Source organism: Musa acuminata, chromosome BXJ3-7, assembly GCF_036884655.1.
Source record: "Musa acuminata AAA Group cultivar baxijiao chromosome BXJ3-7, Cavendish_Baxijiao_AAA, whole genome shotgun sequence".
NCBI lineage: Eukaryota > Viridiplantae > Streptophyta > Magnoliopsida > Zingiberales > Musaceae > Musa > Musa acuminata.
This window is the reverse complement of record NC_088355.1, coordinates 13,546,436-13,564,412: the sequence shown is the minus strand read 5'-3', so window position 1 is coordinate 13,564,412 and position 17,977 is coordinate 13,546,436. Positions and strand designations below refer to the sequence as shown.

The window sequence follows — 17,977 nt, the reverse complement described above, 5'->3', positions numbered from 1 at the left end:
GAGTCTCCCTTTGCCCAAGAAATTCAAGACAAGCCTATCTCCCTCAACTTTTACCTCCCGACGCTGGAGGCCTATGATGGTGGCTTTGATCCAGAAGAGCATGTCGCCACCTTCCGGGCCCAGATGGCCCTATATGGCACTTCTAATGGCTTGATGTGTTGGGCATTTCCTACCACCCTCCGAGGCCCGGCTCGGATGTGGTACAACCAATTGAGGCTGTCCTCGATCTCGTCTTTTGATCAACTTACAAGGGAACTCTAAGTTTCACTTCTTAGCCAGTGCACGACCTAAACTGTCTATGACCATGCTCCTCGAGCTAAGGCAAAAGGAAGATGAATATCTCTCCCTCTTCATCGCCCGCTTTGCTACTGAGATCCGAGAGATTCTAGATGCCCACCCCCCTTTTGATATACAGGCGTTCTTGATAGGCCTATGACCTTCAAAGTTCTTTTGGTCGTTGGTCGAGAGACCACCAGTGACCATTCCCGAGATGCTCCAACGGGCCAACCAGTATATTGCTATAGAGGCACTAGTGGCAAGAAAGTGCAAGGAGTCACACAAAAGGCCTTGCCAAGAGCTACCTATGTGAGCAAATCGGGGAAAGAAGAAAGCCCGCCACAATAAGGCAAGAAGAAGATGAGCCCAAGATGTGCAAATAAAAAAAAAGAAAAGAAATAAAAAGAGGTGTTTCCCAAGATATTCAACCAATGCCCGAGCTACGTTACTTGGCCAATCCAGTCCATAGTGCCCAAACAGTGCTTCTTAGCCAAACATGGGCCCGAGTAGTGTTGCTCGACCAAGCCAATGCCCGAGCCATGCCTCGTGGCCAGTCCAATGCCCGAGCCACGCCTCACGGCCAGCCAATGTCCGAGTCACGTCTTTCCCAAGCCAGTGCCCGAGCAGTGTTGCTCAACTGATCATGTACAATAAGTTGCTGCTCGGTTCAGTCATGTGCAGCAAGTCGCTACTCAATTAGTCAAGATTCGAGCAATTGATCGGGCAAACATGGGTCCCGAGTGATGCTACTCGGCCAAGCCAGTGCTCGAGTAGCGTAGCTCGGTTTAGTCATGTGCAACAAGTCGCTACTCAATTCAGTCATGTGCAGCAAATCACTGCTCAGTTCAGTCGAGATCCGAGTAGCTGCTCGGTCAAACATAGGCCCAAGTGATGCTGCTCGGCCAAGCTAGTGCTGCTCGAGCAGCGTAGCTCGGTTCAGTAATGTGCAGCAAGTTGCTGCTCAGTTTGGTCAAGGTCCGAGCCACTGCTCGGCCAAACATGGAACAGAGTGATGCTGCACGGCCAAGCCCGTGCTCGACCAATGCAGCTTGGTTCAGTCATATGTAGCAAGTCGCTACTCGATTAGTCAAGATTCGAGCAGCTCCTCGGCCAAACATGGGCCCGAGTGATGCTACTCGGCCAAGCCAGTGCTCAAGTAGTGTTGCTCGAGCAGCGTAACTCGATTCAGTCATGTGCAACAAGTCTATGCTCGGTTCAGTCATGTGCAGCAAATCGCTGCTTGGTTCAATCGAGATCCGAGCAGTTGCTCGACCAAATATAGGCCCGAGTGATGCTGCTCGGCTAAGCTAGTGTTACTTGAGCAGTGCATCTCGGTTCAGTCATGTGCAACAAGTCGCTGCTCGGTTCAATCAAGATTTGAGCAGTTGCTCGGCCAAGCATGGGACTGAGTGACGATGCTCGGCCATTCGAGTAGTGCATCTTGGTTTGGTCATGTGCAGCTGTTGAATCTCGGATTTTAATGATGAAACCAATTGATTAGTGTTTATATTTTAATCTGCGTTTTGAGTGACGCAGGATGCTTCGATCAGGATGAGACAATTAAAGCAGGAAGAATCATGTTGTGCCGAGGGAAAACATGTCAGAAGATTGGACGTCAAGCCGGTGGATCGATCGACGTATCGACAGAAGGCTTCGGGCCATGGATTTGGGCATCGGGACAAGAAGAGTGGATATTGCGCTAAGGATATCGGAGTTGCGGAGTCAACTGGCCGATTGGACAATAGGCCGCAAGAGAGGATGATGCGCCGAAGAATCGGACGAAGCGTCGAGAGACCAATGACATGCCGGACAACATGATTAATGTTTAGTATTAATTGTCTAAATCGAAGTATGTTTTTACATGTGCAAGATTAACTACGATAGCAAGGCATGAAGCAAAATGAAGTCCCGGAGTCAAGGACACGACTTCGTTGGGATTTCGAGAGTTCATCGGAAGTTCGGACGTTCGTCGGAAGTTCTGGCAAAATCAGCCGAGAAGTCTCGGAGCTTGCTAGAGAAGCTCGTCAGAACTCGCTAAGAAGATCGTCGTGAAGTCCAGGAGTTTGCCGGGAGTCCGCCGGAACATTGCCGAGAAATCGTCGGAAGTTCGTCGGAAGATCACCGGAAGCTCACCAAAAGAATAGACTTACGGATTTGTTTAGCTCAGATTATGTCTTAGATTTCAAAGTTAGCATGTAATTAGGTTTGAATTTGGGCCAACCTAATTAGGGGCCAACAAGGCCCATGTAAGGACTATGTTGAGCCCAATGAGAGGCCCAAACAATGCCCTAAGAAGTCTCACCGTCGTGGCACAGTCTTCGAGACTATGTCAGGCGGTGGTACCGCCCAGCACAACCACCCAAGCGGTGGCACCGCCAGTCTGGGCGGTGGTACCGCCCAGCACAGCCTCCCAGGCGGTGGTACCGCCAAGTGCAGGTAGTTTGAATCAACTTGAAGCTTATAAATACCCCTCTCATCCCTGGTTAAAAGACACAAGCACAGAGTATTCAAAAGTGAGAAAACGCTGCTGCAATCTCTTTAGAAATTCCCTCCTCCACTCTAAGTTTAGAATTTTGTAAGAGGAGTGTGAGTGCTTGTAAGGATTGTCTCCTAAACCCGTGAAAAGGAGAAGAGGGGTGTAAAAGGTGGTTGGTCTTCGCCTATTGAAGGAAGACCAATAGTGGATGCCGGTGGCCTGACGGAAGAGGAATCGGCGAAGTGGATATAGGTCACGACGATCGAACTACTCTAAAATCTGGTTTGCGTTTTATTTGTGCAATTTACTTTAACTGCAAACCTCCTTACTTGCTCTTTACATCCACTACTCTTTTACGAACACACTTTCAAGTTAACATCTTTACGAAACAGATTTTATCGCAACGAAATTTTTAAACCGACGTTATCTTAGTGCCGACCCCGCTCTTGATCCTAACAGCAGCAAGTCGCTGCTCGGTTCAGTCGATGTCCGAGCAGTTACTCGACTAAACATGTACCCGAGTGATGCTGCTCGACCAAACATGGGCCCGAGTTATGTTGCTCGGCCAAGCCAGCACCCGAGCCACATTGCTTGACCAGGCCAGTCCCCAATACTCGAGTAGTGCTGCTCGACCAGCCATATGCAACCGTAATCAATCGCTTGGTCTAAGGTGGATCCAAGCAATGTTGCTCCGATAAGTTCAGATAGATTGTTCGGCTAGCCCTACATCCAAGACTCGATGATCAGTCGGCCCGATCCTCCGAAGATGTTCGACCTGTTCGACGCCAAGCGGGAAGTCCCTGGCGAACTAACAACCATGCCACCAATCCCAACACAATGAATGACCTAGCTTGCAAGATGCACCATGCCTGACACATTTTAGCACTATTCACATAGCAACAAACAAAGGACCTCCGGGTTATCGAAGAACGACACCTCAGACCCGGACAAGGCGACCAAGCGACCTCCACATTGTTCGGCGCCGGACACCCCAAAGTCGCTCCACAAAATACGGGACGACGCTGACCCATACAACGTTGGACACCCCAAGGTCGTTCCGCAAAACTCGTGTCACGCTCCCTGAATTTAATTCTCATTCAAGAGGTGTGACCCTATCTTAAAATCGATAATATTTTAATCAACAATAATCCGTTCCAGGTGTGTCCTCAAATGTGTGACCCAAACACACATTTGAGGACACTGAGAAAACATTCAAGTCACATCCATAATTTCATAATTCATAAGATCTATGCAGTTTAAAATAATATACCACATTACTCGATAAATCGTAAAATCTAAAAGCAACTCACAAAGACAATAACTACCTCATAAATCCACAAGTGTGGTATTCTATACAATCACTAAAACCAATGTTTACCATATGTTCATATCATTACACAAATTTACTTAACACTCCAAAATCCTAAACATGAGAAGTTCTTTAAACTTTCACAAAACTCATAAGTTCATATTTACCATCAACATTCTATTAGACACTAAGTGTACTTATACAACAAAAATATATCATCCACAAAAGGTTTGCCCAAAGTCTTTTAGCTTTCTACAGCCTCAGCCCAATTTAAACATTTTAATGAGCGACAAGCTATCCTAAAAAATTTATATAGCAACAGAGTGAGCATATAGAGCTCAGCAAATGACTAACATATCCATGGCGAAAGAGGTTAGTTTTCAAGTAAATATAGTACCAAATACATGGCGAAAGAGGTTAGTTTTCAAGGGATGCAAGAGTTCATAAATAGCCACTCAACGAATGCAGAATTACAATGTTATTTCATTCGAAGCATGTTTTGTTCATAACAAGAGAGTAAAGACTAATTGGAGGAAATTATTGACGTAAGGAGCATTTCGGGACATATCAATAGCGTATGAAATATTTCGAAACATATCAATGGCATAAGAAACATTTCGAATCATATCAATGGCTGATGAAATATTTCGAAACATATCAATGGCGTATAAAATGTTTCAAAATATATCAATGACATATGAAACATTTCGGAGCATATCAATGGCGAATGAAACATTTCGAAACATATCAATGATGTATGAAATGTTTTGGAACATATCAATAACATATGAAGCATTTCGGAGTATATTAATGACATTGGAAACATTTCGAAGCATATCAATGGCGTATGAAATGTTACAGAGTATATCAATGATATATGAAGTATTACGGAGCATATCAAGGACGTATGAAATGTTCGAAGCATATCAATAACAAATGAAACATTTCATAATATATCAATAATGTATGAAATGTTTCGAAACATATCAATGACATATGAAGCATTTTGGAGTATATCAATGGCGGATGAAATATTTCGGAACACATCAATAGCGGATGAAATGCTTCGAAATATATCAATGGAATATAAAGCATTTTGAAGTATATCATTGGTATAGGAAGCGTTTCGAAGCATATCAATGACGTACGAAATATTACGAAACATATCAATGACATATGAAGCATTTCGAAGCATATCAAGACGTATGAAATGTTTCGGAGCATATCAATAACAAATGAAACATTTCGGAATATATAAAAGAACAAATATGAAATAGAAGTATATGACGTTGCATACATTCATTCTTATCCAAAGCACATAAACAAAGCTTTGGATATCATATCAAATATATAGATTATGAAGTGGGATCATAACATAATATGGTCTATCCATTTTTTAATATGACCACCAAACATAATCTAGAGTATTGCGGGCTCTAGGCACATAACCTTTATCATTTCTAGCAAAGGTTCAAATAATCCCTTTACCATTTCTGACAAAGTTTCATATTATTCCCACAAACACCGAAGTACAAAAGGGTATTGTGAATAATAAATTGGGACATATCGGAAACACATGCGGAACAACAGAATGCATGTGCCTATACAAAACATTGCGACACAAATATGAACATTACATAATAGATTCAGGTATACAAAAAATTAAAGGACAAGAGTATACAGGAATTCAAAGCAATAATGTAAAGCTCAACTGAACTAAGGATATTTGCTGAAATCAATTTCCAAAGAGCTGAAACAAAAATAGGTGAAATCGACCAAAGCTCGATTCTGACAGAATTTGAGAGGCACATTGTATGAATCATTTGGATAACCAATTATGCTCCAATTTGCACAAAATAGGGGTCATTCGAAAGATGTATCAATCTAGTTTTAGATAAATCATGTTTTGTATGAATAGGAGTTTCCAACAAGGAGTTATAAATAATTTAGTAACCAAAGGTCAGAGAGCATTATATCTGTTTTGCAGAATTCATAAAGTTGATTAGAACAGATGATTCAATAGACATTTATGCTCTAAATTATTCAAATCAGATATGCACAGAAAGATTTATGAGTCTAGTTTTTGATAAATCATATTTTACATAAATCATAGTTTTCAGCAATGAGTTATAAGCAAGAGAGTATTGAAATGTCAAAACCGACAGTCTCTGTTTTACAGATTTCATAGGGTCAATTGAAATAATAGTTTCAGTAGGTAAATAGACTCCAAATTTATCAATCTTGGTATTAAAAGAAAGAGCTGTGAGTCTATTTTCATATGCATTTGGTTTTTCCAAAATCAAGAATCTGTGCAGAAAGTTATGGCTAGCACAATACAGAAAAGTCAAATCTCAAAAAATTTCAGATTCATAGTTTTATTCCCAAACGATAGAAATATCAAATATGAAGCCAAAATCTTTCAAAGTTTTCAAAATTAAGATGAAATCAGATATCAAGATTTCTGTAGGAAAGGGTTAGAACACTTGTCTTCGAAAAATTTGAGTCCCAAATGTGTAGAATTGATGCAAAATCTTAAGCCAAAGCAAAGCTTTTTCTTCCTCTTCTACTTCAATTCCTCTTCCCTTCTCTTCTCAAACCCATGTTGGTTGCAGCTAAGTTTTCCTCCTTTAAGTTCTCATCTAATTACTTAGGTTTGGCTAACACAAGGATTGCAAGGTAACAAGCATGTAGGAAAGAAGTCTATGTGTCATCCTTAGAACAAACATAGGTGGCACCAACCTTAAATTAGCTAGTGACACATGTCCATCATTTTTTTTTATAAACCTAATATGAATCTTTCATAAATCATATCACATTTCTAATATTTACATTTAGGTCCCTACATTACAAATAGGCCCTTACAAAATTTTCAAAAATGAGGGATGTTACAACTCAGGATGACGCAACACGGTGCCGACCCATACAGGTCGGTCCGTGCTCGACTACAGGGTACAAGTCATCTTCCCGAGGAGTCGATGGTCATTAAAGGACCGTGTAAAACTAACTACCCCGTTGAAGGTATAAAAGCCAACTCTCTTACCAATAAGAGGGGGACTTCGAACACTCAACTCTCTCTCATTTCACCAAAAGTTAACTTACGCTTCGAAGGGGTCGAATCGGAAAATCCCCCTCCTGACCTCGTCCAATGTGTAGGAGCCCAGCAACAGAGAAGCAAGTCACTCGCCAAGAGAGAAGACCGCGCTCAGGGGACAAGACTCAAACCCGACCCAACTCGATGCTAGCCCTCACTACACGAGCATCCACGAGGCAACTTGTACATTCGGAACTGGACCAAGCCATTATGACACATTGACCACTGCATAAATCAAATGTGAAAAGTTCTAATAGCGAGTGATTTGGATGATTGCCATGTAGCTTGTAACAATAGATTACTGTCTCAGCACTCCATAATTCGTTGTCAATTAATTGTGGACATTTATGTGTAAAAATTCCACAGAGAGAGGAAGAGAGACCAGAAATTTTACTTCCTATCAAGAGGGACTAAATGTTAAAAACTAATGAAAGAAGGGATGGGACTGTGTATACTGCAGAGGGACTCAATTTTGCTCTTAGCTGCCTGCTTCCATTAAGAACAAACTCAAAAGAGAAGTCTATTGTTTCTTTCAAAATCTAATCCATATACCCTCACATTCAAATAGATCATCACAGCCTCCACCATAAAAAGAAAATTATAATTGGAAAGGACTTGCACACTTTGTAGGGTAGATGGGCTAATGGTTGGAACACGTTAACTGAAGGATTCTATATAAAAGAATAATATTGGAGAGGATCCTTACAGAAAGCTAAGTTAGGGCTTCTATGTCCAGTCAAGAGCATTGCTCCACATGGTACACATGAAGGAAGGGAAGAGGAGGTGGGTTCGGGACAGTGTGCCAACCACATTGTTTGTGAGGGCTTCTATGTCTATTCATGACTGCTTGTGTATACATCTGACCCAAAACCCTCTTGCCTCCTTGATGTGTTGTGTCACATTCATGAGTGAACACTTGATCAGATGTACACACAAGCAGTCATAAATAGAGCAATAATTTAGACACCCACAAAAAATAAAGAAAGAAAATCTAATCAGCAACAAGTTTGGTGATGTTTCAAGTTTCAATCAAAGCACACATATTAGGTTTGTTAATGAACCACATGTTGACCCCTGTCAATTTTCTTCTCAAAGTTCATTCTTTTCTGTCATATCTTTAAAGCAGAAACATCAAACTACAATTTGAGATGTGGAAAGGGAAAAGAGAGTCAATGTTGGAAGATCTGAAGAGGCAATAAAAATTGAAAGATTCTAGGTTTTAGGGATAGAAGGGATGATTCGGAAAGAGAAAAGAATTAAGAAAATAAACAATTGACTTTTGCATTCACCATATAGTGGGGAAAGGAGAAAGAAGAAATGTTTAGTCTCAGAGAAGAACAAATAATAATGGGAAAATAAACCAAGCGGACAGGATCCATAACATAAAATAATAATTGGTAAACCAACCAGTGGTAGCAGCATGTGGAATCCACAACTTCAGAAAGCAGATCAGCAGACTAGAAGAGACTCCTACGAATATCTTTACTTGAGTAGAATAAGTATGTAAGTAAGAGATTATTTTAAGTAACTTCACATAAGTAAAACAAGATGGCCCAATGCATAATGTTCCTAGTGATGTGAAGTTTGGAAAGGGTCAATGTATGCAACCTTACCCTTCTAACCCTTCTAATTAGTGATGTAACCTGCTCTGCAGTGTAAGCTACCATCAATCGATTAAAGTTGGTTTTGGATACCAAAATAAATGAACTTAAATGAGGCACCATCATAAAGTCCAGAGGTCTACCCTAGGAATCCACATAATTAACTTTTATCGGAAGACAATAAATAAAAATACTCCAACTATAATGTCTTATTTTCAAGCAAATAAAAATGAATGACATCATAAAACAATATGGAAGGGGAGCATTTACAAATTCAATTGCACCAAGTTACTTGAACTAACAAGATCTTACTGAAGAGTTGTTTATGCTTCCAAAAAGCTCAAAGGTTGATGGAAACAAGCCACCTTCCAGGGGAAGAATGTCATATGGTTAAAGAAGTGATGGCGAGCATTTACTATGTTCCACCAGAGTGTCAAAACACTTTGCTCCAAAAGTGTCTCTCCACATAAACCAAGTATCAGCCACATGCACTTTAACTGACCACATTTCATGAGAACAAAGTATTAGACTAGAGTATGATTTCATTTGTAATCTTACCAGTTGAACTCATGAACCATATCTCTTCCTATAGTAAACCTAAACCAATAAAAAACTTGCAGATATTAAAAAAAAAGAGAAATTTCAATTACCACAAAAATAACCCAACCAGGACTTCTCATAACCAGATGTCCCATCAGACTCTCCATGGGTGAGATAGTAAAACCTCTCAATTCAAGTTATAGAGCCAAAACACACACGTACAGACACAACAATAGAAAAACCATTCTTCCACAGCAGAAAGCCAACTCATACCTACACCAACTTTTTTTTCCATAGTTTGGATTTAAAATTCATTCTAGTACAGAGGAAAATAACTGATATATATATATATATATATATATATATATATATATATATATATGAACTTATAATTCCAAAATCCATCCCTCTGAATTGATCTTATAATAAAGAAACAACAAATCCTCAATAAATATTCAAGCCAGCACACATTAATACCAAAGATTGAGTTCCATACAGAACGAAGTGAGATCAAATCGACATCAAGAATTATTAAGATCCGATTACAATCTTCAAAAAGAATATAAATCATTTTAGTATTTTCTCGAGTATCATACTTTATAAGTCTTCATGAGAAATCTCTTAGATCATCAGAAAGCAGAGACATATAATCTGGCTACAAGGTCAATTTCCAACATTAACAATTTAATCTCCATATTTGTATTAAAATAAATCCTGTATAGTTATCACAAGAGTGAAGGAAACAAGAATATCCAACTTAATTGGAATATTGTATAAGTCATGCCAGTATTTTATGGTAGTTCATCTAGAACAGGAGGCTTCCAATCAATCTTCAGAAATTAGTAACATAATGCATAAGCTAATCCTATTCCCAGATTTTAAAATAGTTTCCCAGTATCATGATCAAAACCATAAAAAACAGGTATAGGTATGCAGTCATATTGAAAACTAATGTTCAAACACCTGAAAAGACCAAATGTCCACCAGACATGGTTCCAATAGAACAGACAGACCTTTTTAATTTAGTTAACTATCGAAACTTGGTTGAGTTATGTTTAAACTATATAATTTAAGGTAAATAAAATAAAACCAATACTTCAACATGAACTTCTCGAGCATCACAGTTACGAAAGATAAATGTGTAAACATGTGCTTCTAGTAAAGTTGATAACCCATGTATGTTAAAGGAAAAAAAAAAGCACATAATCAAAACTTCCATTCGATTCCAAAGCATATACATGCTGATACAAGTTAAAATTCTATTTAAGAGGCCCAAACATCAAGGATGCAATTTGAGGGCTAGCACGAAGAAGGTGATGTGGCATACAATTCATCATTACATGAATTAGTCATAAGCATCGGGTATATGGGAAGTCACTAGAACCTAAATGGATGAAGCAGCAGCTGGAATAATACAGAAGAACCATACAGTACGATACAGGAAATACCCTTTCGAATTGAAGAAACCATCTGTCATTTCTAGAATCAGTTCCTGCCTAGTGGAAGCGACCTGCAAGAAAAAGTCTCCTTGAAGTCTGATTTCTTCGAAGATGTAAAAATTGATGCATAAACTTCTTTTGTGGCATTGGCAGGAACCATATCCATGGCCTTGAACCTTTTCGCTCCTCCAACCTTTCTCCCATTATCCAAGATCCCATCATTCTCGTCGCCAGCATGCTTGGTGCCACTTAGGTGTGCACTAGCCTTCTTTTCCTTCCTCTCCTTCAATTTACCCCTCTCCCCATCCATCCTCTCTCTCAGCACTGCAACTTCGTCCATGCTCCCATTGATGACAAGCTTATCTGACTCCGAGAACTCTTTATGGCAAACCAAGCAAGCGGAAGATTTGACTTCTTTGAGGGCCTTCACACTGAAAACATGCCCACAGCCACGAAGCACCAAGAATCCATATTTCCCATTGAACTCAAGACCCGTGATCGGGCACTCGAACCTCGTCTCGGAATTAGCGGCACCAGGATTCAGAGACAAATGGATCGGGATCATGTCCTTCAATCCCTTAATATGACTGAACTCCTTGGGGATATTCTTATGGATTAGGGCCTCGACGAGCGCCTCCTTGTTGAACAGATTGCCGAGACGGTCGACGACAACGGGTGGGGCGAGGGGCTCGCCGGAGAGCGCACATGTTGTCCACTTGGACAGCCGGGTCTCATTGGGGTCCACCTTGTCGGGCTTCTTGGTGGCATACATGTTGAGGTAGCAGTCGCGGGACTCGGCGCCGGTAGCCCCGCCATCGCCGCCGCCGCCGAGGAGGCGGAGGCGAAGGGTGAGAAGGGCGGATGATCCGGCAGCGATACCGGCGTCGGTAAGGGTGGAGGAGTCCGTGAGCGGCCTTCCGCCGAGATCGAAATAGAGGGATTCGAAGGCGAGCGGTTGTCGGAGGAGAATTCCTGGGAGGAATGCGAGCTTGAGACCGCGGAGGGTGAGATCAGGGGCGAGGGTTTTGCATCTAGCGGGAAGGCCGAGATCGGGAGATCGGACGACGATTTGGAGCTTCTTCCGCCGGAACTCCATCGCTAGGGTTGCGTGCCCTTTCCTTTCTCGATCGAAGGAGTGAAACAAGTTGGTGACAAATTTTGTGGGGTATAATTGTCGATACTACATATATATGTAATTGTATATAATACAACTCGTATCGGAGTTGCACCACCACAACAATCCGGTTCAATTAGAAATCGACGTAAACCCGAGCACGATTAACTGGATTGCTTAAGCGGCCCAAGCGAACCGACGGGTCCGGTCCAACAACTTGGCCTAATGAAGCGACCGTGAAAGGAAATAGATTTCGTCTTTAGAAAACTACTGAAGACCTGATGATCTTTTTTTTTTTTCTCCCACGCTGTGTATTTGAAACGTTGCAATGTTTGTTTGTTTGTTTCCCTTAATTCATACCCAAAAATTCTTTCTTTTCATTTCAATCATAAGAAAAATATTATATTTGGTCCGACCACAAGATTACTCTTCTGTAATCTAAATTTGGTAAACTTTTAATAAAATAATGTTTTGATTTTTTTTTTTAAAAGGATATCATTGCAAATTAAGGACATGAAAATCCTATCTTTACTTGTTAGAGAGATGAACGATTAAGTCTTATTAAATCAATGTTTTAAATGTAAAAATTTATATGAGATTTCCAACACCAAGTCTCAATCAAATATGCCATGCAGCTTATATTTCTATGTTGCAAAGAATATTTACAAGTGTTAATAGGATCCAAGACACCATAAACACTGTCTTTAAGGGTGGTGGTGCTCAGACAATCAACCCTCCTGCAGATTGAACACAAAACAAAGACGACTCGAGGGTCGGAAAGTTGCCGTATGATATCCGAGATCCAACACATGACATTATCCTGGTTTAGTTTATCAAACATTAGAATCAAGTGAAATATACTGATGCAGAAACAGAAGGTGCAACAGAACAAGTCCAAATATTCTCCTGATTTGCAGGTGTACTCATTTACTAAAACCGCTAGTTCTACGACTTTGCATTGGTTGGAACCTCATGCACGAGCCGAAGGAAACAGCATTCCGTAAACTTTTCAGCTTTGACATCATCGCGCTAGGATTCTCCATATATCAAAGGGCAACATGGTGTAGGAATGAATGAAGCTGAATTATGGAAAACAGTCTTGCAGTTTCCTGAAAATCACTTCGCACACCTTGAACATTACGCTTAGCACACTTGGCCATCACAACTCAGCACAATTAACAAGCAAATAACCATTTCAATGAATGTCATTCTGATGGCAACCATCCATAACAAAATCTTATGTAAAGAGCTGTATATACTGCAGAGACCCGAGACAAGTAAGTTTGAACAACTAATTTGAAGTCAAAATTTCACAAGTATATCTTCTGTAGAAAAATGTAATAAATTTGAGCATACCAAACAATCGTGTCTTGCATCTTACTGCTGCTTGGATGACAAAGAGATGAGAGGATCCAAAAGCAGCATCTAAGTATCATGCATAGTCAGGCATGGCTTTTTGGAGGAGTTTGATTGGGTACGACTCATTTTCAGGAGCAATGTCATCGAATGGCACATAATATCGCTCCTTGTCATATACATGGCACATAGTCATTATTGTCTTCATCAGACGCCAATTCCAGTTGGCTTCAGTGAGATACTGTTCATTAAAATTCGACAAAAGTAATGAGAATGCTTAAAAGTAATATTTTTCAATAATAATAGTGCATGAAATTAAAAAAAAAAGGTCCTAACACACCTTTCCCCAATTTTCTTGGAGTGACTTATGAGCTGCCCGGAGGTTGTAACTTGGTATCCTAGAAGAAATATGATGCGGAATATGCACATTGATATCATGACATAGGATCTCAATCCTGCCAATAGATATCAGATGTTTATATACACAAACACGCACAGTTACAAAAACTATTAACTCAGCAGCCCTGCAACACGAGAAACTGGAGAGCTCTAGCCTTGATATAAATTTTTGTAGGATATCCTTGCAACACGCACAGTTACAAAGATTTTCATTTTGGATATACTTGTCTCAGTTTTCTGGGGCACTAAGAACTAATCATGAGTGAATCAAAGGCAACACCTGTGATAATCCAATACTATGCAACTTCAAACAGATTAATTCTGTGATTGTATGGCCTTTGTATAGATAGCATATATAAATGTCACATTTTCCTAATTCTCAAAGATTTTTATCGGGAGAAGTTCCACAGTACAACAGAAAATAATTTAAGCAAAGCTGAAAATCCAATAACGTGAGTGAGGAGAAAAAAAGCTGAATAGTTGATGACATACCAACGAGGATAGTTACAGTGAACTGTGCCGTTAAGTTGTGCCTGAGCAGCATTCCACTCTTCTGATGTTTTGAATGGTATATGAGGAGCAGTATGATGGACCATTGTAAAGGTGCTCATCTAGGCAAATTTCAGAAGAAACTAAATTAAAAAAAAATTTTGGAGTGTGGAGTGTAAAATAACAAAATTTTTCCCAAGTGACCATGGTTATCGTCTTATTCCAAGATATACAATGTGATGCAGACAAAATTATTGCCAATATAAAAAGAAAAAATAAATGAAGCGACCATGGTTAATCTCGTATTCCAAGGTATACAACATAATGGAGACAAAATTATTGGCTATATAAAAAGAAAAAAAGAAAAGTAATGAAGTGAATAGTACCCAAAAGTGATATCCCAGCCACGGCATGAGCCAAAACTTGATCCATCCTATGATCCCTGCCTTATAGACAATCAATGGCCATCCGATAGCCATAAACGCAAATACACATGCTAAACTGATCTTCACCCTTCCAACTTCAGAAGGTCTGAACTTTTTCAAATCGAAGTGCCAAATCAACCTATTAGATGCTTGTTAATTTTGGGAAAAATTAGCATCAAACTATCAGGAAGCTGGATAATTTTGTGGAAACTTGCCAATGAATGTAGTCTAAATTAACATTATTTGAGTCTACAGCTGACATACCAATGAGCTATTGACATCCAAGGCCTGAATGGTCCATAACCAAATATTATTGCCTTCCTCAGAAGAGGGGAGCAGTTGAACTCCTCTGGCCATACAGGGTGCCAAGCAGTATCTTCTGACAACCTGATATTTTAGGGACAACCATTAAAAGATCAAGCAGAACTTTGAAAATTACCTTTTTTGCGCATGTGTTGTTTACTTGCAAAAATATCTCAACCAAGAAAATTGTGAAAGCAGAGAACCTTTTTTTTCATTCTTAGTCCAAATAATTTTGATATGAAATGAATACTGTGTTAAAGTGAAATTCCAATCAGGAAAAGTATATTCTCCAATACAAGAAACAGGATTATTGCATTAGAAAGATCCTGGAAACAAAAAAGATTGTGCATTGATAGTAAGCTAGATTATATCGCTTGGAGACCTTGTGATCTTCAACAAGTATGTGCATTTAAAAGAGTAAATACAAGGGAAAGAATTTTGAAAAGGTCACAAGAAACAGACATGTTTGTTTTAGCATGATGCCTATCATGCTTAAACCGCCAAGGCTCATATGGGTATACTAGGGGTAAAAATGCCAGGGTTCCCACGATGTCTTCAACCAATTTATTCCTCGAAAATGACTTGTGAGCGCAGTCATGGCCTATCACAAAAAACTTCAAAAGAGAAGTGTTAGTAAGGTGGAAAAATCAAGGAAAGAAAATGAATATCACAAGATTTTAGTAGCAACATTCAACAGAAAACAGATATGAAAGCATATCAAGGAGACAAAGAAACTAACCCCTGTCACTGCCGTGCCAGTCCAAGCCCAAGCTAGAGGAAGTAAATACCATGGGGCTTTTGCAATCATCAAAATCCCCAATGCATAGGAAGTCACCGATATCAAAATTGACCTCCATGCTTTCATGTCATCGATTTCAAATAGCTTCAATAAAACTTCTGATAAGTAGTCATACTATACATAATCAACTAAAAGAAAAACCTGAGAAATTGATTCAGCACCATTTTAGGCAGTGTATCCATGATATCTTTCAGCTTAATGTTATCTGGAAGTGGTTCCCCAATTTGTGTAAAGCCATATCTTTCAGACATCTGCTTTCTTTCCTCCTCATTATCTAGAATTGGGCGTGAAGCGGGCAACACCATGGTCCGAACCACATAAGATGGATTTTTGTAGGATAGAATTTGACAGGGGTATTTCCTTCTCGCTCCTAAGAAGTCTAAACCTGGCCAAATGCATCAAGTTATAACAAATACAAACTGATTGGTTCTCATATTCAAATGTTCATTTTCTTTTCCTTTTATATGCCAGGTAACCGAAGGATACATTACATTTCAAACTTAAAAATATAAAGATATCATATTATCATACATGACATGAGCTACTAAGCTTATTGCTTAGAAGATGCATAATAACTAATAACAAGAAATAAAAGCTGCTTAAGTTCATAGTTAATTTTTGAAACAATTTAAAAGAAAAGAAAATAGTTCTTGAAGGCGATAAACCTGCAAAGTTCTTGACTCTCTCAACTATGAAGGCTAGATGGATAAGCATACTTAGATCAGTGTATCTAAAGCCCATCTCAGACTTTTCAATTGGTCTAGAAGGGTTACGGCATGGAACAACAACATAACATAGTTTCTAATCTATCTGTTAATCATGACTAATAATTGTAAAGGGTATGATAATCAAATGAGCTTGACTACACCTTTCCTCATGGGTTTATGTATATGAAGGTTAGGGGCATCCTAAATAATCTTCTATGTATAATGGAAAACCCAATGCATCTCAAACCAAGATTTTTTACATGGTTGGAGGAGGAATAATTTCAACCAACACTGACTAGGAAAGAAAGAGTGCAAAAAAATGAAAATTTTGCTGAAGATTTCAGGTAAAATCCTAATGGCACTCCTCTCAAGCTCCAAAGAAATCACTAATTTCCACGCAACACAGGCAAACTTGGTACCAAGCCACTACGACAATGCCAACCAACAAAAATGATGAAGCCAAATTTTGTTGAAGTTCCAAATACTTGAATGACTGAACAAAGCCCAAGATTTTCTTGTCTATAATGCGACAAATCCAACAAAGTGTCACGCCTATGTCCTTTGCAGGCAATCTAAATGCAAACTATGCTATTAATCATTTAGAGCAATAAATAGTTGATATGATGGCCTAAGGCCAGAAAATTCTACATCAACTTGCAACCAAAACCTGAGATAAGGGATATGAACAAAAAAGAAATAACATTTTGCATTCGTATAGACAGGAGTAACCGGTTCATGTTTGAGGTCTCGCTTTTGGTTGTCTTTTCTGAATGTTGTACCGAATCTTCATGAGTTAAGATAAAGGGAAGTGGGGCTCAATCGATGTAAAAATGTACATTTAATTGCATAAAATACTTTTTTGATGGGTGATAATCTTTTTACTAACCAGGACAAGAAAAACGGAATCTCTGTATCAACAGAATACATTGACCGAAGAATTTGCAATTTCTCGGTAACAAACCCTAAGATTTCCCAAACCATAGCCTTAATTTGAGAAAAAGAACAAAAGAGAACCCACGTCGAGTGCAGAAAAAAGGCAAGAAACCAACTTTCTAGTGCATCCAAAAAGGGGGTTTCAGGGAACTACCTCGACAGATTTCCAGCCTCGTGCCGCACGATGCCCTCCGAGAAGAAGTCGCCTAAGATGAGAAAATAAACCCGTAAAAGATGCATCTTTTTCCGAAGGCAATTAAGAAACTAAGCGCAGCTAAGTGAAAGTGGCAGCGGCTCACCTCGAGGCGAAGGATTGGAGTGGAAAGCGCGCACGCCATTATCTGGGGGGAGGGAAGCACCCACCCAGAGCGGCGGCGGAAGAGAGGTAATAGACCGTGGCGGCGTCGAGGGAGCGGTGCGGGTACAGGTGGGCGGAGGGGATATAGAGAACGAGGGAGCGAGCGAGCTCTGCGGCGGGTTGGATTTTGTGGCTAAGGTGGATCTCATGTCGTGTCATGAGCCGAAGCCGCCGCGTCTTGGCTACTGCTACACATTGGTTCTTGCCCCCCTTAATTACTGCCACGTAGGTAAATCTGAACATTTTTCTGTAAGTATTTTTTTACAAAATTAAATAAGTAAATATTTGTCTCTCTAAATTTAAAATTTACATATGTATATAAATATATATATATATATATATATATATATATATATATATAT

At 39.7% G+C, this 17,977-nt stretch overlaps 2 protein-coding genes across 3 annotated transcripts; both read right to left on the bottom strand.

Annotated features, from left to right (window-relative positions):
* Positions 1-10,496: 10,496 nt before the first annotated feature.
* LOC103974436 (uncharacterized) lies at positions 10,497-11,887 on the bottom strand. The gene has a single exon (XM_009389270.3). It carries the CDS (start codon positions 11,826-11,828, stop codon positions 10,779-10,781), a length of 1,050 nt encoding a protein of 349 aa, XP_009387545.2. The 5' UTR covers positions 11,829-11,887; the 3' UTR covers positions 10,497-10,778.
* Positions 11,888-13,021: 1,134 nt separating this feature from the next.
* On the bottom strand, positions 13,022-17,750 carry LOC103974437 (omega-6 fatty acid desaturase, chloroplastic). Of its 2 annotated transcripts, XR_010497847.1 has the most exons (11): positions 17,557-17,750; positions 17,412-17,463; positions 15,779-16,002; positions 15,558-15,701; positions 15,281-15,432; positions 14,780-14,902; positions 14,477-14,654; positions 14,094-14,212; positions 13,543-13,657; positions 13,203-13,443; positions 13,022-13,104 (listed from the first exon to the last, which is right to left on the bottom strand). XR_010497847.1 is itself a non-coding variant. In XM_009389271.3 (10 exons), exons 1-10 carry the CDS (start codon positions 17,593-17,595, stop codon positions 13,279-13,281), a joined length of 1,311 nt encoding a protein of 436 aa, XP_009387546.2. In that variant the 5' UTR covers positions 17,596-17,750; the 3' UTR covers positions 13,022-13,278. The 2 variants fall into 2 exon arrangements, 1 of the variants encoding a protein (XP_009387546.2); XM_009389271.3 differs by having other exon boundaries at positions 13,022-13,443.
* Between the last annotated feature and the right edge of the window lie 227 nt (positions 17,751-17,977).

Excerpts from the sequence above, each read along its gene's own strand:
- LOC103974436 (XM_009389270.3), bottom strand. The coding sequence starts at position 11,828 with ATGGAGTTCCGGCGGAAGAAGCTCCAAATCGTCGTCCGATCTCCCGAT.
- LOC103974437 (XM_009389271.3), bottom strand. The coding sequence starts at position 17,595 with ATGGCGTGCGCGCTTTCCACTCCAATCCTTCGCCTCGAG. Across the intron at positions 17,464-17,556 it reads CTCCAATCCTTCGCCTCGAG|GCGACTTCTTCTCGGAGGGC; the intron begins GTGAGCCGCTGC and ends TTCTCATCTTAG. Across the intron at positions 14,213-14,476 it reads GGCTGGGATATCACTTTTGG|ATGAGCACCTTTACAATGGT; the intron begins GTACTATTCACT and ends AAATTTGCCTAG.